The sequence below is a fragment of the Rutilus rutilus genome, assembly GCF_951802725.1.
Source record: "Rutilus rutilus genome assembly, chromosome: 13".
Taxonomy (NCBI): Eukaryota; Metazoa; Chordata; class Actinopteri; order Cypriniformes; family Leuciscidae; genus Rutilus; species Rutilus rutilus.
In genome coordinates this window covers 19,649,729-19,670,422 of record NC_140218.1, presented here as the reverse complement: position 1 = coordinate 19,670,422, position 20,694 = coordinate 19,649,729, and the positions used below count along the sequence as shown (strand labels likewise).

At 41.6% G+C, this 20,694-nt stretch overlaps 2 protein-coding genes across 2 annotated transcripts; both read left to right on the top strand.

Annotated features, from left to right (window-relative positions):
* The first annotated feature begins 425 nt into the window (after positions 1-425).
* ccn5 (cellular communication network factor 5) lies at positions 426-6,722 on the top strand. Its single transcript, XM_084429021.1, has 5 exons — positions 426-620; positions 1,465-1,681; positions 2,680-2,928; positions 5,690-5,910; positions 5,990-6,722. Exons 1-5 carry the CDS (start codon positions 549-551, stop codon positions 6,272-6,274), a joined length of 1,044 nt encoding a protein of 347 aa, XP_084285147.1. The 5' UTR covers positions 426-548; the 3' UTR covers positions 6,275-6,722.
* Positions 6,723-10,266: 3,544 nt separating this feature from the next.
* LOC311302750 (P2Y purinoceptor 1) lies at positions 10,267-12,421 on the top strand. Its single transcript, XM_084428789.1, has one exon. It carries the CDS (start codon positions 10,420-10,422, stop codon positions 11,413-11,415), a length of 996 nt encoding a protein of 331 aa, XP_084284915.1. The 5' UTR covers positions 10,267-10,419; the 3' UTR covers positions 11,416-12,421.
* The last annotated feature ends 8,273 nt before the right edge of the window (positions 12,422-20,694 follow it).

Here is a 20,694-nt window from a genome sequence, read left to right as displayed (position 1 = left end):
CAGAACCACTGACTCATTCAGGAGCGCATTGACTGTGTGTTGCATGGAGATTATTCTGTTTGATTGAATTCTGCTTTGAATTATTTCTGTTGGTGAGCAATTGTGTCTAAAATGTATGCAATGTAAACCTTTTTATTTAACTGTTGTGCAATACCATGCTCCCAATTTCTTATCAAACGTTTGCTTTATTCAAATACATTTGATGTAATTCAATAAACAAAAGCTGTCAGACTCTAAAAGTAAACAGAAAACTTGGATGTGGTTAAGAGAAAGCCTAATGTGCTGTCTTCTCTTCCAAATGTCCATGCTTCACCTCTGCACGCCAGAGCAGACGAGCAGAGGGAGAAAATAATTCCTGGTTGTGGAAATGGGCAACGGAGATGTGGAATTTGAAACATTTCTGATCCAGGTCCAGCCACTGTTTACCCTGCAGTCCGGCTATGACATCAGAGCGAGGACTTTATAAAAGTGCATGTGCACAGAGCCAGGCAGTGAGCAAACAGTAACACAAGTAGAAAATCTTATTGTGGTGCAACACATCGAAGAGCATGATGGACAAGCTACAGAGAGACAGAAACATCATGATGGCATGGGCACTGCTGTTTTACCTGGGTTCACAGGTGAGAATCACACATTCCCAGTAAACATGTTTGCATGCATGCATGTGTTTTGCCAGTGGAAACATGTTTCTGTCTGTTCAAGTCTATGTGGAACAGCTTGATATTTTATCCTTTTGTGAATTGGCATTGTTAGAGTTTTTGTTAGAAGATTTGTCTTTGAGAACTCATTCATTATTAAACAGGGGTTTTCCAATTTAAACTGAATGCAATGTAGCATTAATTCTTAATTAAAGAGTGAATGTTCTGTACACAATATTTTCGTAGTCTCAAGTTTGTTTTTTGGCTCTAGCACTAGATAATAACTGAAAGCATGTTTTATGCATTTAGAGCCTGGAAATACTTACAGTAAGTGATTCACAATAGGGGAGATATTTTTTTCCCTTTTGCTTCTCCCTATGCACATTATCAATGTATGTTTTTGAAAAACAATCTGTGCTATTGTTAGACTCATTCATGACAAATATAGTCAAATATATATAATGAGAAACTTGAAAGAAATACATTATATTAAAGTAATGTTTAATTATTGAAACTGCATGCATTGACATAGTATTATTGCACAGATTGTACAGAATATCTGGTGAACTGATTCAATTTAATTCAATTCACATGTATTTGTATAGCGCTTTTCACAATACACATCATTTCAAAGCAGCTTTACAGAAAATGCATGAGTCCACATTACAATTTAGAGTGATCTGTTATCAGAGGTAATTTTCAGAAAAGTACATCATAACAAATCACACAGTTAGCTAAAAATGTATTCATTTAAAAATGCAGAAAAAATGACTCTGATGCTTTGTTGCATGCGTTACATAACACTTGTTACTGTATTCTGCCTTAGGTGTGCTGTCAGCAATGTGGTGGCCCTTGTCAGTGCCAAGACTCTGTGCCAGTCTGCCCAGAAGGAGTTCCTCTTATTCTCGATGGGTGCCAATGCTGCCAGATGTGCGCACGGCAGCAGGGCGAAGCCTGTAGTGAGGTGTTTCTATGTGACAGTCAGCGAGGGGTACAATGTGACTACAGTGCCAGCTTCCCTGGTGACCCAGGAGAGTGTGTCAGTGAGTGCAAACTACTTCAACAACCAAATGCTCTGTCTCAAGTCTCTCAACACTGTAAAACACTGTCCACCCATAGCTCTTGGTTGAAACTTCTTAAAAAGATACTTCACCGATTAGCATTAAGCTTTGTATCAGTAGAAACCCGGTAGTATTTTCGAATGACCGTGCTTCCCTCCCTCATGTTCCCCTGAGATAAGAGATTTCTGTATTGTGTATCAGGAAAAAACCCTCCGATGACACAAAAATCGTCATTTTGCGCCGTCATCGGAGGCTTTTTTGGCCAGAGGCTATAGACTACAGCCAGTAGTAGGAGCTAGTTCTGCATGTTTTCAACCCGCCCATAGGGGGATAGGGGATCTCACGATAAAACAGCATCCTTTCAGTTTCGAGTCAGCTAGTAGCCTAGTTGTATCATTTCTTCCGATACTGTCCTCTGTAACCAGTAGGCGTGGCTTGGGAGTGGCCTCGTAGGGCAGCGAAGCAAGTGCATTCTGGGAGTTGTTGTCTTTCTTCCACATGAGCCAAAAATACATTTTCTGGCCTTTCTCAGTCTAGAAGACACCAACTTATAAAATAATTTCACATTTCTTCTACATAAATGACCCAATTTAAATACACATTCATCTTTCCAGCGGTGAAATATCCCTTTAAATATCATTATCAACGTCGGTTTGAACTTTTGATCATCATTTGGGACGCCATTTGATTCATCATTTGTAATTTCGTTTTGAGCATTTGATTCATCCTATGAGATGAGTACATTTGATTTATCATTTGATTATTACATTATATTCTGAATTATGATATGGTTGTACTGAATTTATAATTAGTAAGGCCTGTATCTAGGAATCAGAGTAGCCTATATACAGCCTTTATGAGAACACCAAAACATTTAGACCTTCGTAATCCCAGTATCATTGTGAAAGAGGGCCGACCTATCCAGTTTTAGGCATTGCATCTAGTGTCATCAGTGTAATCTTTTGGACCTTTGTTTTTAGGTCAGAAGGAGCTGGGCTGTGAGCATAATGGTGTTTCTTACCAGGAAGGCCAGGTATTTCAGCCCTCTTGTGCTCTTCAGTGTCGTTGTTTGGGCGGAGGGGTGACCTGTGTGCCCCGGTGCAGTGAGGATGTTCTCCTGCCCACCCCAGACTGCCCTCATCCTCGAAGGGTTCAGCAACCAGGAAAATGCTGTAAAGAGTGGGTGTGTGAAAATATGGACAACACAGTGCTTCAGGACGCTCACATAGGTACTTTATTCACTTTTTTGTGTGTCCAGCAAACAAATCAAAGGCTGTTGTTGTTCATGTAATTATATTTCATGAGCTGGAATGAAAACTGTTTCCTGTTTTGGGGGATTTTGCATAAATCTTTTTACATGTTTCTTATTCAAAACCCTATCTAAGAACACTCTCAATTACATTCCAGACTGAGGTTTTCATTGTGGGATTTTGACCATTTAATTGAAAATGTCTTGCCAAGATGGAACCCAAAAGCACAAATACTGGCTTCTTCCCGAAGCCAACTTTCCATGATTCATAACAGGACTCATGTCTCTGTAACGCAACAATTAAACTCCAGAAAGCCAGACAGAGTGTAGAACACTGGTCAGGAGGGTGTTCAAAAGCAATGTCACCCAAGTTACATCGACTGGAATGGTACATTTTGTTCTGAGTGTTTGGAGAGAAGACCTTTACAGATCCACGTGTATAAAACACTGCCAATAAATGGTTGATTATTATCTCTTAGGGATGGAGGTATTCCTTCTTTGAGATTCTCAGATTATAACAATGATTGTCAGATGGAAAGGGTTGATTACCATACTGCTCCAAGGTTTAATGAGATAAGAATGAATATTTTAATTCAACATTATATCAAAATGAATACTTTCTAAATGGACATTCCATGTCTTATTGTGAACTATTCATTTGTGCGTGTTATGTAAAAAAAGTTTATCTTCATAATGCTTCAGTAAAATTCCTCTGAAATGACTTTTTTCCACTGACGTCACTTAGGCTCCATGGGTTATTGGATAATGTTCACAAATTGCTAAATAGCTATTTTGGCTTTTTTGTAGCAAACTTGTATTTAGTCTGGTTTGGTGCATGATCAAAAATGTAGCATGTGATTGCAGTATGAGCTAATCAGCTAGTAGACTCATTATATTCTTATTACTTTAATACAATGTCTATGTTTATGTTAACAATAACAAAACTTGAAATGAATTGAGCTGGATGATAACACTATTGTCTTCTGCAAAGCTGAATCGAATTCATTTAATAATTGATTAAATTTGCAACATCAACACTGTTATTGAACTAAATTTAATCAACATTGAACTAACTTGAGCTGAATAACAGCACTATTGCCTTCTGTAGAGCTGCATATACTGTAGCTGAATTGAATTTGTTTCATAATTGAGGAACTTTACAGTTATTGAACTGAACTGAATCAACACTAAACTGATTTGAGATTAAAGGGTTAGTTCACCCAAAAAAGACCTTTGTTCATCTTCGGAACACAAATGAAGATATTTTAACTATTTTAAATCCGAGAGCTTTCTGTGCAACATGTTCCCATTCAACATCATAACCACTTTCAAGGTCCAGAAAGATAGTGAAGACATAGTTGAAATACAGTAGTTCAACCTTAATGTTATGAGGCAACGGGAATACTTTTTGTGCGCAAAAAAACTAAAATAACAACTTTATTCAACAATTTCTTCTCTTCTGTGTCAGTCTTTGATGCTGTTCACGTTGTAAACACAGTGCAGCACTTCCGGGTTCCGCGTCAGAACGCCGGCTCAAGGCCTCATTATACTTCTGCGTCGGACCTACGCCGGAGCCTATACGCCGTAGGCAACGTGTTGGTTTTAATTTATACTTCTGTGTCGCTGACTCGTTGTCCGCGTTGACGCGCACCTAGGGAGCATGTGAAACCCCGAGGGAGGGGTTCTGGCAGACCAATCACAGCGCTTGTGTCCGCGTAGAATTGACGCGTTGTTACATTTTTGGAGAGGTGCACGTCAGGGTACGCCGTAGGGTACGCGCGCTACACACAGCCTACGACGTAGCTACGGCGGCAGTTCGACGCAGAAGTATAAATAGGCCTTCAGTATTTGCCGGCTCCTGTGTGAAGAGCGTGGGAGACTCACACGAAGAGAAGAAATTGTTGAATAGTCGTTATTTTATTTTATTTTATTTTTGCGCACAAAAAGTATTCTCATCGCTTCATAACATTAAGGTTGAACCACTGTAGTCACATGGACTATTTTAACGATATCTTTGCTACCTTTCTGGGCCTTGAAAGCCTTGGTAATAACGTTGCAGTCTATGGGTGGGTGGGGGGTCAGAAAGCTCTCGGATTTCATCAAAAATATCTTCATTTGTGTTCCCGAAGATGAACGAAGGTCTTACAGGTTTGGAACGATATGACAGTGAGTAATTAATGACAGAAATTTCCTTTTTTGGGTGAGATAACCCTTTAATAATGACAGTACTATCTTTTTTTAGAGCTGCTTAACAGCAGAATTTGATTTTGTCTCGTATTTTATGACGTTTCCATTATTTGATTCTGTTATTTACTGTGAAGCTGTAATTTAAAAGGCGTTATGTATTTTCATGATTACGAATATCTACACCCCATGTGATTTTTCGAATTTTTCTAACCAGGCCTCATTATATTTATGGGTAAAAGAGTACCCATAAAACATAGTATTCTGCAATGGCATAGGGCCTTGCACATCAACGTTGTACGTTACACACGCTTCTTACGTTTGCAATAGATTCCTGATGGATACAATGTAACCTTTTTCATTATTAGCCAGGTTTCTTTAATTATATAAAAAAAAATATGGCATGTTTGTAAAAGTGATTCGGTCCTAAAGTATGTAGTCATTAGTTCATTGTGTCTGAAATAATCAACATGTGGCAATTACTGTACAAGGTTGCCCATTTCATATTAAAAGTATGTAAGAGCTGAAGTTTAATTGAATTGTTTTTCGGATGGCAGCTTCCAGAAGTGACCAGACATTGCCTGCAGACCCTAGATACCAAACCAGACCCGGCTCAAACTGCATAGACCAGAGCTCAGAGTGGAGTGCTTGTTCGCACACCTGCGGGTCTGGAATATCCACACGGGTGTCCAATCAAAACCCAGCCTGTCGCCTGGAGATGCAGATGCGCTTGTGTATGATCCAACCCTGTCAGCCTGTTCTCCAGAGAACTCCACAGGTGAGTCTCCATTAGGATCTGCCATTGGATTCTGACCATTCAAAACAATCTCTAATCAACCCCCACATCTGTGCTTCAGTGGTCGAGGAGGAAATGTCAACCCAGTTACAGGTCAGCAACCCCAGTTCGGCTTTCCCACCAGGGCTGCTATAGTACACAGTTCTATAGGCCCCGTTATTGTGGCTCATGTACAGACAGCCGTTGTTGCACTCCTTACCATACTGGCACGGCACTGGTCACTTTCCGCTGCCCTGGGGGAAGACTGCTCAATCATGCTGTCATGATCATCAACTCCTGCATCTGCCATTACAACTGCCCCTATTCATCTGGAGGGGCATATAGAGGGACACCCTTCCTGGGTTAGACACTCACTCTACTCTCTTGTAGGCTGACTTTGGATCTAGTAGCTTCATTTTGGATGCTCTGGGTTTACATGTCTTATTGAGTGTTAGTTAAAAAATGTTACATTGACCAAACTCAAGGTTTGAGGTTTCAGATTAATGACTGAAAAACTCCTCTTCAACTTTGACTCTTTTTTTTCTTCAGGACAATGTCTTTAGACTGGATAGGTTTCCACAGCTAGCAATAATATGTTCTAAGAACGTTTTGCTAATGTTCCAGATAAGTTACTGAATAAAAAATTTCAGAAAAAAAAAGTTTTATGCCACCTTTTTAAGAACATTATTAAAGACCAGATAACACTGACCAAACATTCTATTAACATTACTGGAAGAATTTTTGATCTTAAAGGAGTCATAATGTTGTTTTAACTTTGGTACCCAATGCTCTATTATAGTCTTTCAGGCACTTCTAAAAAAGAAAAGTGGAAAAAAAATCAACACAGAGCCCCTCAGACCCTTATTTCTAAAGGCATTATTGTCTCGCGAGATCTGATGCGATGTTTTGGCTGTCGTGGACGGTCATTATAATAATGCAAATGAGGGGCGCGTTGATTGGTTGCAGGAAGGAGGGGGGTTGACACCGCAGGTAACTTAAGCATCATTACAAACTGACATGGCGCAAGTTGTCAGAACCCGACCCGGCCGCGACATATGGGATTCAACCGTACATGTTTGAGCCGGACTCTGAACCAGAGCTGGAAAGGGAAGATGTAGAGTTGTTGGATGCACGTCTACATCAAGATGTCTCTGAATGGTAAAGACAATCATTTTGACTGAGACATACATTAACATCAGTTCGAGCAAAAACGTGTGTTGCTATTTTCTCCCACATAAATTTACCTTTTATTTAATGTAGATTACATTAACGGAGATGTAGTTTTTTTTTTTTATCAGCTTACAGTGGTTTTGAGATTTTTACTATCATGTGGTGTTTTTGCCTTGTTTTACGTTGTGGTTATTTAGACATTCAATATGTTTCTTCTTTAGACATGCAACGTGATGTTATACTTGCATTTAAACAGTTTTAGCCACTGAGCATGGACTCCTGTACCGTCACTACTGTAGCTGCTAGTGTAAAACAAAGTGGAAAGATGTGGCTAGCATTCGTAGAGTCCATTCCCCGTGTTTACCTCGAAGGTAACGTTACATACAATAGCCGCATTAGCAGTTAACGTTAGCTGCTATTTGTTAACCACGGTAGAGCAATAAAAACACAGTCTTACCTTTTCAATTTCTGGCAAGTCCCTGATGGTTGGGATGGCACCTTTTCCCAAACGGAGCTTCGAGGCCAAGTTCGCCTGATACTGCCCCAAATTTGTAAATGATTCCGGTGTAAAATGTTTAGCACACACACCTAACGATACGCCACTTGAAAGAGTTGTTGGGACAGCGTCATTAAAAATGAATTTCCTCCACTGTTCCCTGATAGTTTCGTCCGTTTTTGGTAGATAAAACACATTTGCATGTTGTTTGTGGCAGTCACCCACAGAGCATCTCAAGTGTAGGCTACACTCGGTTTCTCCATCTTTCTCAAGTCGACTAAACTGAATCTGAGGGGGAGAGGGGCGGGCTTCCCGCGGCATAGGTTTGCGGTGTCCATATTTTGTATATCCTCCCCCGTCTTGACGTCAAGAGGGGGAAGAAATCAAAATCTCGTTTTTTCGTGCGCGTGCACGCGGCCTATTTTACAAACCCTGAGGTAAACAAACGCTTCACTTTTAAATATCGGCTTCCCAGCCAGTGTACAATCATTATGCAATCATAACATACATTGATTCTCGTGGAAAAGTGAAATTTCTACATTATGACTCCTTTAAAGGGATACTCCACTTTTTTTGGAAATAGGCTCATTTTACAACTCCCCCAGAGTTAAACAGTTGAGTTTTACCGTTTTCGAATCCCTTCAGCTGAGTTTCTGATATTTAGAAGAATATCAGTAACCAGACAGTTTCTGGTCTCATTGACTTCCATAGTAGGAAAAAATATATACTATGGAAGTCAATGAGACCAGAAACTGTCTGGTTACTGATATTCTTCTGAATATCAGAAACTCGGCTGAATGGATTCGAAAACGGTAAAACTCAACTGTTTAACTCTGGGGGAGTTGTAAAATGAGCCTATTTCCAAAAAAAGTGGAGTATCCCTTTAACTCTGAGAGAACTTATCAGAACGTTAGCCAAAGTTCTGAGAATGTCCTCTGTCAGCTGGCTCTGTACTTTAAGCTTCTGTAAAAGTTTAAAATCTGCCAGAAATTGCATTTTTTTTTTAATCTATTGGGTTTACACAATGGCATCTGTTTTTACTTTGAGTGGGAGGATACATTAGTTAAAGTAGTACACTTGAAAATATTGACCGATTATATAAGAGTAAATCCGTCAATATCTTTGTCAGTTTTGTACTATATTATTGGACAACAACTGTGGCTTTCAATGAATTCCAAAGCTATTAGCTCACAAAAGAAAATTATATAAAAGATAAAACATTTTCTCCCCTTCACCAAAAAGAATCTAAGCAAAGAAACTCATTATAGTGTATGGTAGATTTTTCCCCTGACTTAAGTTTACCTGGGTCGTCTCCTGATCGACGTTGGCTGAGTCGGTCAACGTCTTGACCCCTACGAACACTAACACTTGGGAAATAAGATCTCTAGTGTTCCACTAACCTGCTGCACAGCATTAACCAGACAGACTATGAGACCGACAATGCCTGGCTTAGAATATGTTTTAATCACGGCCGGAGGACCTCAGACCAATTTCAGAGAGAATCCCACCAGCAAAAATAATACAACAGTTTTTATAGAATATGAGCATGGCAAAAGTGACATGATTCATTACATAATTTTTCTACAATATGATTAGTTCTTCATAATATGTAATTCAGCAAACCCTTCTGTTACTACATAAAAGTCTGGTACCTTGATTTCTCCAAATCATGAGTTCATAAAGTTCATAAATATCTGTCTAGTTTCAATTCCCCTTTTGTTATATTCGGACATGATTCAGACACACATTGAATGACTGTGTGTTTGGGGACGTTTCAGGTTTCAAAAGCATATAATTGTTAATCCTGCCAGAAAAACAAATGTTAGTTATGATTAATTTAAAAAATCCATCACAAGTGTTAGACAGATTTCAAATGTACTAGAAATAACATTACACATGAATGCAGAAGTTCTTCAGGTATTGGGTAAATGCTATGCGAAATTTACATTTAAGTGTGGCATGTTCATCTTTATTTACTGTAGGCTTTTATTTGAAGACTGACACTAACTGTAGTGTTTACAAATTTCATGCAAAAAGATGTAAATATGTAAATACTTTTTATGTCTATGTGTTTCTGTCATTTATACTAGAATTTTTATTATTTGTGTTCATTTATTTCAAGTTTTATTGCACTGTCATTTGCCACCTCACAACATTGCAGTCCAAATGTAATACATGGTTTGTCAGATTTCTCATAAATTCTCAATAAAAAGTTTTATACTTGTCACCTTTTCTTTGGATCTAGTATAGCTTCATATTGAATGCCCAGCATGAGTCTCTTTCTTTACAATGATTCTGAAGTGCAAGGCTGCCCTCTTTTGTTTTTCTGATGAAGGGCAAGCAAGAATTTTATGCTTCAGTGATTAAAGAATATTTGCCCCCTGGTTGAGAATCACTAATTTTCTGTAGAATAATTTGTACCATTATGAAATAGCTTATGTACATGAATGGGCAAATATAATAGAAATAAAGAATGTATAGACTGTAAAGACAATGAGTGCAGCATTCAAAATCAAAACCATATGCTTTTGAAAAAAAGAAAAAGCATTTCTCACTTCTTCATTTTTTACATTAGGTTCCTGCACCTTTTTACATTAGGTTCCTTTTACATTAGCCTACATAAAAATGTAATCGCCTAAACATGTCCTTTCTGACTTGTATAATATATACTTGTATAATCATAAAGGTTTTTACAGTCTAAGAGATTAGTTCAAGTTCAAAGTTCATAAAGTAGTTCAACGTTTTGTTTGACACACAGGCTTTGGTTTGAGCTCAGTTGAAGTCAGCATGCTCTCACTTCCTGTGACATTCGAGCCTCCATCAAGAAAGTCTGATAATCGTCTCCAATGATGGAGTTCAACTCAACCTGTCAATTTGTCAATTTTGATTTTACGCACAAATTTTTGCCCTCAGTCTACGTGACTGTTTTCACTCTTGGAGTGATTGGCAACTGCTTTGGGCTGAAATCTGTGCATGATAACTGGAAGAAAATGGGCAATGTAAATATTTTTGTGCTCAACCTTTGCCTGGCAGACATTTTATATCTTTTGACTTTGCCGTATTTGGTGGTTTACTACGCATCCAACAGCGAATGGATATTTGGACATGTTTTCTGCAAGATTTTAAGATTGTGTTTCTGCATCAATCTGTACGGCAGCATTGGTTTCCTCACATGCATCAGCGTATACAGGTATCTCGGCATCGTCCACACTTTGAGAGTTAAAGGCAGAATTGCAGCCAAACACTCTGTGGTGATTGTTTCGCTGGTCTGGTTTTTTGTTTTTCTTCAGTGTCTGCCTGATATGTTTTTTGACAAAACCTCCAGCAACAAAACAACTTGTTTTGACACAACTTCGGACCAGCACATTAGGGAATACCTGAAGTACAGCATCGGAAGGACGGTTGTTGGATTCGGGATCCCGTTGTTAATCATGTTATGCTGCTACGGACATGTGGCGTTTATTCTGATGACCAAGAAAGACATCGATGTCATCTTAAAGCTGAGGTGTCTCAGGCTGGTTGTCGTTCTCACGCTGCTCTTCTCTATTTGTTTCATTCCTTATCATATTTTTAGAAATTTCAACTTGGCAACTCGAATCTCCAAGCTGGACGGCACGTGTCAGAAATGGTATTCTGATGTGTACATCGCAAACCAGGTTGGTAATGCATTGGCATGCATGAATAGTGCGATCAACCCACTGGTTTACCTCTTTAACAGTGATGAACTGCTAATGAAGTGTTTTATGAGGTGCAGACGAGCACGTCAGTCTCTAATTCCCGTCTCTCTTGTGGAGGAATCTCCCTTTCAGACGCATAACATTGACAGCATGGCCATGAAATAGAGATGAATGGAGATTCTTTGTGTGATAACTTTTTTTTCTTGCCTAGACTACAGTGAATAAAATGATTCTTATCTCCACACGCGGTTATGCCCTCCATTTCAGTAGGCTATAGCCTAACGTTACATCTTGTGACAGGATATATGCACTTACCGCTTCACTGGATTATGTCAAACAGAACTGAGTTTGTTCTTATTGTGTTCCAGTACAAAGCAAGGTCATTTTGATTATCATCATGGGATAATTATAGCTAAATGTGACGTTTTTTCTTTCTCTTAACTGTAATTGCATGCACTGAATGATTGAAAACACATTTTTGCTTTAAATGTTTGCATATTTTTATGTGAAGTAAATTCTGAAGAACTTAATAACTAATATTTTTGAGTTATATACAATACATTTATCAATATTACAGTATTGCTCTAGTTTTCATGCAACTGAAAACTACTGTTGTAAACAAAACAAAAACAATGTTTTTTATTACACAGGATATAGGCCTATTACAACTGAACCGTGTAATGAAGCTGCATTAAGATATGACACACCAAGCAATCTTATATGACTTAGTACATTTAGCCATGTGGTAAATTAAAAGCAGAAAAGATCAGATTTTTGTTCAAGATGATTTGAGATGAAAATAAATAGACTTGCATCCAAACACATGTACACAACTTTGTAAGGTAAATACCCATTAAATACAATAAATATGGGTTCACTTGGAACAAGGATAAATGTGGATATATTTTGATATTTAAGATAATGTATTACAATTTTAGGAGCATTTTAGTTTACTTTTGTAAGATAAATATTACTGTGTTGGGTCAAACAAAAGGTAATAGTGGTAATATCTAATAAGTAATATCTTTGTCCCATTATTGTCTTTGTCACAGATTGTAAATATGAATTTTTTATATATCTTTGTATATGTTCTTTTTTTAGCATTGAGGTTTTTGTAAAACACCATGCACCACAAATACTGTTAAGATCAAGGTAATTGTTAAAGCAATAAATATTTATTAAAAAAATTTGGTCATTTTTGTCTATAGCTTCTATAGCCTACATTATTTTTTAACAGTTCACATTGAAGTTCATGACTGTCAAGTGCATACATTGATCTTTCTTTATATAGGGATGCATTTATATTGAAATGTTAGCAGATACCAACACGTGCTAGGGTGATATTAAAATTGTATTCAGTCAAAAAATAAATCTAATTGCAAAATTGGTGGAAATACCTTTTTACATTGATGAGCCAAAACATAATGACCAGTAACAGGTGAAACGATTATCATTGATCATCTTCTAACAAGGCCACATATTAATGTCTGGGTAGATTAGATGGTAAGCAAACAATCAGGTCTTGTAATCAACGTGTTGGATGCAGGAGAAATGGGCAGGAATAAAGATCTGAGCGACTTTGACAAGGGCCAAATTGTTATGGCAAGGCACTTGGGTCAAAGTATCTCTGAAACGGCAAGGCTTGTGGGTTTCTCCCGGTCAGCAGTGGTGTGAATTTACCAGCAGTGGTCCGAGGAGGGACAAACCACAAACCGGCGACAGGGTGTTGGGCTATCTAGTCTGGTCTAGTCCTTCTATGGCACAAGTCGCACAAAATTTTAATGATGGTTATGGGAGGAATGTGTCACAACATAGTGCATCACACTCTGCTGCGTATGGGGCTGCTTAACCACAGTCCGATCAGAGTGCCTATGATGACCCCTGTCAACCGTCAAAAGCACCTACAATGGACACATGAGCATCGTAACTGGATCTTGGAGCAGTGGAAGAAAGTCGCCTGGTCCGATCAGTCCCCTTTTCTTTTACATCACATGGATGGCCATGTACACCGCCGTTTACCTGGGGAAGTGATGACACCTGGATACACTGTGGGATGATGACAACCCGATGGAGGGGGTGTGATGCTCTAGGCAACGATCTGCTAGGAAACCCTGGATCTGGTTATTCATGTGGACGTAAATTTGACACGTGCCACCTACAGTTGTGTTCAAAATTATTCAACCCCCCCAATGCTGTAAATGGTTTTAGGGAATTTAGTGTACTTTTGTAATTGTATTCAGAATGAAATCCTACAAGGACTTCTTAAAGAACCATATGCAACTAAAATGACATCAATTGGTTTTGTAATACAGTAGTAAATGTTTCTTTTGTGAATTCTTCATTGACACAATTATTCAACCCCTTAAAGACTACCACTCTGAAGAACAGAGGTTCATTGAAGTGTTTTCAATCAGGTATTGAAAACACCTGTGGATGTCAGGGAGCAGCAATAAAGCCTAATAAGCACCAATTAGGCAGCTTTAAAATGACTGTGATACTCAGCTCCTTCTAGACATTTACTTGTGTGGTTACAAACATGATGAAGTCAAGAGAATGGTCCAGGAAGACAAGAGAAGAGGTGATTACTCTTCACAGGAAGGGCAATGGCTATAAGAAGATTGCAAAGATGTTAAACATACCAAGAGACACCATAGGAAGCATCATTCGCAAATTCAAGTCAAAGGGCACTGTTGAAACGCTACCTGGTCGTGGCAGAAAGAAGATGCTGACTTCGACTGCTGTGCGCTACCTGAAGCGTAGAGTGGAGAAAAGTCCCCGTGTGACTGCTGAGGAACTGAGAAAAGATTTGTCAGATGTAGGTACTGAAGTTTCTGCTCAGACAATACGGCGCACCCTGCGTAATGAAGGCCTCCATGCCAGAACTCCCAGGCGCACCCCCTTGCTGTCTCCAAAGAATAAGAAGAGTCGACTGCAGTATGCCAAAAGTCATGTGGACAAATCACAGAAGTTTTGGGATAGTGTTCTGTGGACTGATGAAACAAAATTAGAACTGTTTGGGCCCATGGATCAACGCTATGTTTGGAGGAGGAAGAACAAGGCCTATGAAGAAAAGAACACCTTGCCTACTGTGAAGCATGGCGGGGGGTCAATCATGCTTTGGGGCTGTTTTGCTTCTGCAGGTACTGGGAAGCTTCAGCGTGTGCAAGGTACCATGAATTCTCTTCAGTACCAGGAGATATTGGATGACAATGTGATGCAGTCCGTCACAAACCTGAGGCTTGGGAGACGTTGGACCTTTCAACAGGACAATGATCCCAAGCATACCTGAAAAGGAGTAGGAGGATGCTTAGGTAGCTAGCTTGAAGCCAATGGGGCTGTCAGTAAAAACAGGTCCAGTCTAGTCACTCTGATGTTAAGATCTTTTATTTTCCTTCCAAATCAGGTATTGGATATGGGTGTGTATGTGTGAGCGTGAGAGCGTGTGAGCGTGTGGTTTCTACAAAGAACAGAAATACAATGTTTTAGTTCACAATAAACATAACATGGAATCCACAGGAAATAAAGGAACTTAAACAATACATGAAGCCATCTACTCATAATATAATCTCAAATACATATGTAAATAACTAAAGAACATGCTTAAGCAGGAAATATAGCAAAATAAACACATTTAGGACAAACTTAATACAGAATAATAATTAAGTGTCAAAAAAGCACTTACATGGTCAAATACACACACGCAGGGAAAAACAAAGGAAGAACTCAGTCCTCTGCACAGTGCATCCATGTGCACCAGAATGAAGGTGCTGTGGGCACAGGTGCCATTTATAAGGCCTGATAGTGTCCTAATTGGCTTGAGATTAGGTGGGTGGAGCTAAAACTTAATAGGAAAATTAACAAGCTAAGTGGGGTGTGGCACATGCTTGGCACCTTGACGCTTAGGGACACACAACTTCTCAACAGCCGCCCCCAAATTTGTATAGCAAATTTGATCAATCAGGGGAGATCAGGCAGGGCAGGAAGAGGAATGAGGCGGGCAATGGGCCTTGTATATGTCCTGTCCTTGACTTGGACATCAGCAACCCTACAACGGCCATCCTTGCTGGGATGAAGGGAGATGACCTTATCCACTGACCATTGGGATCTGGGAAGTTGAGGATCTAGTATTAGAACAACAGTGTTAGGTTGTAGGTTAGGATGATCTGTGTGCCACTTCTGTCTGGACTGGAGAGAGGGAAGATAATTTCGAAGGAAATGGGCCCAAAAATGATCAGAAAGGATCTGGCTGTGACGCCATTGACGGCGACTGTGCAGCTCAGAGTCTGGATATGTAACCAGAGGAAGGGAAGCATCATGCCGCCCCATCAGCAGCAAGTTAGGGGTCACCGGGTCAGGGTCAGCAATGTCAGAAGACACATAGCCTAAGGGTTTGGAATTTAAGATGCCTTCAATTTCAATCATTACTGTGCGTAATACCTCCTCACTGACAATTTGAGCACCGAGGGTAGTCTCCAGAGCGATTTTGATGGAGCGTATTTCACGCTCCCAGGTTCCACCAAAGTGAGGTGCGTATGGAGGATTGAATTTGAAGGAAATCCTCTGCTTAGCTAGAGCTTCCTGAAGGTCAGGGGTCAGGGATTGATAGGCATCTAGTAACTCTCTCTTACCGCCAATGAAGTTGGTACCTCTGTCAGAGAGTAGTTCAAATGGTTTACCTCTGCGAGCAATAAAGCGCCTGAGCGCCATCAGGAAGGAATCTGTATTTATGTGACTGAGTAGATCAAGATGCACGCACCTAGTCGTCAGACATTTGAAAATTATTCCCCACCTTTTCTCAGCTCGTCTGCCAATCTTTACTGTATAGGGCCCAAAACAATCCATCCCAGTGGAATAGAATGGAGGTGTGTTAAGGCGAAGGCGAGCGGGAGGGAGATCCGCCATCTGGGGAATAATAGGATGTGCTCGGAACTGTTGGCATTTCGGGCACCTATGCTGATATTTTTTGACTGCCTCACGACCCCTCAGGATCCAGTACCGCCTCCTTAACTCAGCGAATAGCCTCTCTCGCCCAGGATGTTGTAAGTGGTCATCACAATCCTTAATTATAAGCGTTGTGATTGGATGGGCAGGGTCCAGGACTACTGGATGAATGGCATCAGGGGGTAGATCACTACTTCGCCGTAACCTTCCGCCAACTCGAATAAGCCCTGATGCTGGGTCTAGCTCTGGGGCAAGGGAGAGTAAACGGCTTGAAGGAAGAAGGGGCTTTTGGGTTTGAAGGCAGGCTAAATCATCCCTGAAGGAATCCACCTGGGCTTGTCTTAGGATGGCTGTCTCTGAATCACGATAGTTTTCTGCTGATGGAGGCTTTGCCGCTCCATGAAGGGATGCAGCCACGCAGTCAAGGAGATCTTGGAGGGTGGCAAATTGACTGGGGTCAGGGATGGAGGGGTATGGACTGAGAGATACAGCACCACAGAAGCTGGGCTTACGGCACTCTTCAGCGTCATCAGATTGATCTATAACAGGGCTAGTGGGCCACAGTTCGGGGGATTGGAACATGAAGGCAGGTCCTTGGTTCCACCTGCAGGGCCTACTAAGTTCAGCAAGTAGCTTTCCTCTAGTTAGGTCGTCCGCTGGGTTGTTCTTAGAATCCACATAACACCACTCCAGGCCTTTAGTGAGCTCCTGAATCTCAGCTACCCTGGTTCCAACGAAAACTTTGTAACGGCAAGAGTCAGAGGTGAGCCATTGAAGTACAGTGGTAGAGTCAGTCCATAGAATAGTCTTTCTGATACGGAGGGTGAGCTCTGTTTGGAGGAGACTGAATAGCTGAGCTCCTATGAGGGCAGCACATAATTCAAGTCGTGGAATGGATAGTTGTTTTTTGGGAGCAACGCGGGACCTTGCCATGAGGAAGGACACATTCCCTTGGTGCTGACCATCTTCTGTGCGCATGTAGGCAACTGCACCATAGGACTTCTCTGATGCATCACAGAAGATGTGGAGGTCTTGAGTGGTTAAGGAGGTGTCTACTGAATGAGGTGTGAGGCAGCGAGGCAAAGTGATGGTGGAGAGGTTAGGGAGTTCATTCTCCCATGAAAGCCAGGCTTTTAAGAGATCATGAGGGAGATTAGGGTCATCCCATTCTCGTGCCTTTCCCCATAAGTGCTGGACGATGATTTTGGCCCTTGTGGTGTAAGGGAGGATATAGCCAAGAGGATCATACTGGCTAGCAAGAACTCTGTAAATATGACGCATAGTTGGAGTAGTAGATTCAATGGCTCTGTGCCTGTATCTGAGAGTATCTGTATGGCAGTTCCAGAGGAGGCCTAGAGTAGACTCTAAGGGATCAAGAGAAGGATGGTGTGATAACCAGAGCTCTGTTTGTTCTGACCTGGCTTCAGGAGGGAGGTGACAGATGACCTGAGGATCATTACTGGCCCATTGTCTGATTTCGAAGCCACCAGAGGAGAGGGTAGTGCGCAGGCTATTAAGGAGATCTCTGGCTTCCTCTGGAGTAGGGAAACTCTGTAAACAGTTATCCACGTAGAAGTTACTGTGTATGGAATGGTGAATACACTCATCTGCCTGAGTATCCTTGATGATCCTCTGGAGGATGTAAATGGCACAGCAAGGGCTTGAGGTTGTGCCAAAGGGGAGGACTTGCCATTCATACACAGTTGGGGGAGCTTTACAGTCCAGGTCACGCCAGAGGAATCGCAGGAGAGGTTTATCCTGGGGTAACAGGCACACCTGGTGAAACATTGATTTAATGTCTCCACTGATTGCAATCTTGTGCTGCCTAAAACGGAGCAAAACTCCAAGGAGGGAAGGCCCGAGGATTGGTCCAGGAAGTAACTGTGAGTTCAGACACTGATTTCGGTAGGAGAAGGAACAATCAAACACAATGCGATCTTTACCATTGTGATGCACATTGTGGTGGGGTATGAACCAGGACTCAGGAGTATCTTCTATTTCAGAGGATGACAACTTCTTGACATACCCAGCATTAACTAATTTCTGGATCTCGCCAGTATAGTTCTCTGCCTGTTGTGGATTTTGAAGGAGTCGCCTTTCACAGCTGCGGAGACGGGACATTACTGCCTCCTTGGGGGCCTTCAGAGGGGGCCAGGGGTCTACACGGAGGAGGGGTGCCGCATATCGTAGGACGCCGTCAACAGGTGTTCTGATAGTTTGGGTCTCAAGCTGGTGCATTGCCTCTTGATCCTGTTTGGACCGAACCACTGCTTTCATGCTTCGCTGTGGTAACGCATCAATCTGCCATAGTTTCTGAACATTATGGTGGATGTCATCAGGTGGGCATTTAAAGGAGATATAATGAGAACAAGTAGAAGGTAAGCTAGAAAGATCTCTTGCAGGACCCTGCAGTGTCCAGCCAAGCCGGGTCTTGATTGCTACAGGGGTTCCAGGAGGGCCTAATTTGACAGGTTGTGTTGGGATGATAAGGTGTGTATGATCAGCTCCTATAAGGAGAAGTGGCCTTACTTTATTAAGCTGTTTGAGAGGGAGCTGACGGAGGTGGGAGTAGCGCCGCTGGAGGAATTTCACCGGGTGAGAATGTTCTGACAAGGATAGCTGTTCAGCAGTGAAGGCTTGACTGATGACATAGGACTTATTAGGATGCACTTTAGGAATAAGGGTGAAGGATACAGAAGCTCCATTAAGAGTCTGAACATCCTGTCTCACAGTTCTCAGCTGTAGACTCTCAGATTTACCTTTTAGCTGAAGTGTTTGGGCAGCAGGGTGAAGGAGGATTGTTCTTTCGGACCCATCATCCAGTATGGCATAAGTGTCTAAGGATCTGTCTCCATTGCGCAGGGTCACTTCAACTACCTTCAGTAGTACTTTATTGCAGTCACTAGGGTGGTCAAGATATAGATTTTGCACTTGCCTCTGGTTAACGTTGCATAGGATGTGTAGGTGTTTCCCATTACACTGGCTGCAGCGTCCTTTCAGGTCACATTGGGTTGTAAAGTGATCTCGTAAACATCGCCAACAACGTCTCTTTTCCTTGATCCAGTTAGTTATCTGGTCTTTGGTGAGCTGGAGGAAATCACCACACTTACTGACATGATGTTCGGTAGAATTGCAGTAAGCGCACACTGGATAGGATTCAGCCAAGTTGTTAGGAGGCTGAATAACTTTCGGTGAGGGAACTTGGGCTTTGGAGGAGGTCATATGAGAGGAGGTTTTAATACCATGGAGTATGGTTGTACCTCTTAATGGGTGAGGAGGTGGAGGCCTTTGCCGGATAGGCTGAAATGTCCTTTCTCTCCTAGGCTGGCAGCGGGCTTCTTGTTGTAGCCAGTTGGAAAAATCTAGGAGGTTATAGGAAAGGGAACCTGGTCTACTCAAACATATCCATCTCTTAAACTGGCAGAACTGCTCATGGGGAAGTTTCTCTAGAAGTCGCTCAACATGTGAGCCACAGGTAAGCTCAGAGAGACCCTCAGGGCCCATGGACTGAAGGAGGCCTACTAATGCTTGCACTCGAAGAGAAAATTGGTCTAAGCCTCTACCGTCACCTGCACGAATAACAGGCATCTCCATGATGGACCGGAGCTCCTTCAAAGCAAGCTGTCTAGGTTGACCGTAACGCTCATCTAGGGCTCGTATAGCTTGAGTGTAAGGATCTGGGGCATAAACATAAGCCAAAGCAAGTCTCCTCGCCTGGTCTACCTTTAGATGATCCAACAGGATGTGGTATTTATATTGCTCTGATTCTCTTGGATCTAACAAGTTGGATAGGGCCATCTTTAACATCATGTACTGACATTCATCCTCTCTTGTGAGATCAGGGAAAGAAGGACCTTCTACCCTCCTATGGTTTAACTGCAGGGGGCCAATAGGAGGAACTAGCTGATTTAGAGGGGCAGCCGATGTCAGGTGGTGGGGCTGCACATTGAGAGACTGGTATGCAGGCTGGAAAGAATAGGACAAAACACCAGGCAAAGGTTGGTTTGGCAGTGTATAGGCTGGGTGCATGGGGTTATATGAGGCTGGTGCTTGATATGTGGCAGGAAACTGACCACAGCCAGGAGGATGCGTGCTCTGCAACGACTGTGGCATAGGTTGGGTAAGAGGGGCACGACTTACAGGAGGCAGAGGAGATGGAAGCTGTGGCTGAAGTAGGAGAGGAGGGGGCCTATGGTCCTCTGTTTGGGCTTGTGGACATGCTGCTGATTGAAGGTTAAGATTATCAGGGCAAGGGGATGGCAAGCGAGACCGTGAGGAGTGAGTGCTGCTTCCAAGCATACACTGCTGGATTAGTCTACCCTGATTTCTTAATTCTTCTACCAATTGCTGTAGGAGTGCAGTCTGAGAATCAGGAATGGGAGCTATTGGAGAAGTATGTTGGTGTTCAACATCAGGGGTTTGCACTCTCTCAGATAGGACAGGTGAGTAAGGGTGTGGAATGTCCTCCTGAATGTCTCCCTCCGTGGGCAATTCCAACTCCTC

What these genes read in the sequence shown, in the direction of transcription:
- LOC311302750 (XM_084428789.1), top strand. Translation starts at nt 10,420, where the DNA reads ATGATGGAGTTCAACTCAACCTGTCAATTTGTCAATTTTGATTTTACG.
- ccn5 (XM_084429021.1), top strand. Translation starts at nt 549, where the DNA reads ATGATGGACAAGCTACAGAGAGACAGAAACATCATGATGGCATGGGCA. An exon ending in TGTTTTACCTGGGTTCACAG is followed by an intron (nt 621 to 1,464) that starts GTGAGAATCACA and finishes ATTCTGCCTTAG; the next exon opens with GTGTGCTGTCAGCAATGTGG. An exon ending in GCTTCAGGACGCTCACATAG is followed by an intron (nt 2,929 to 5,689) that starts GTACTTTATTCA and finishes TTCGGATGGCAG; the next exon opens with CTTCCAGAAGTGACCAGACA.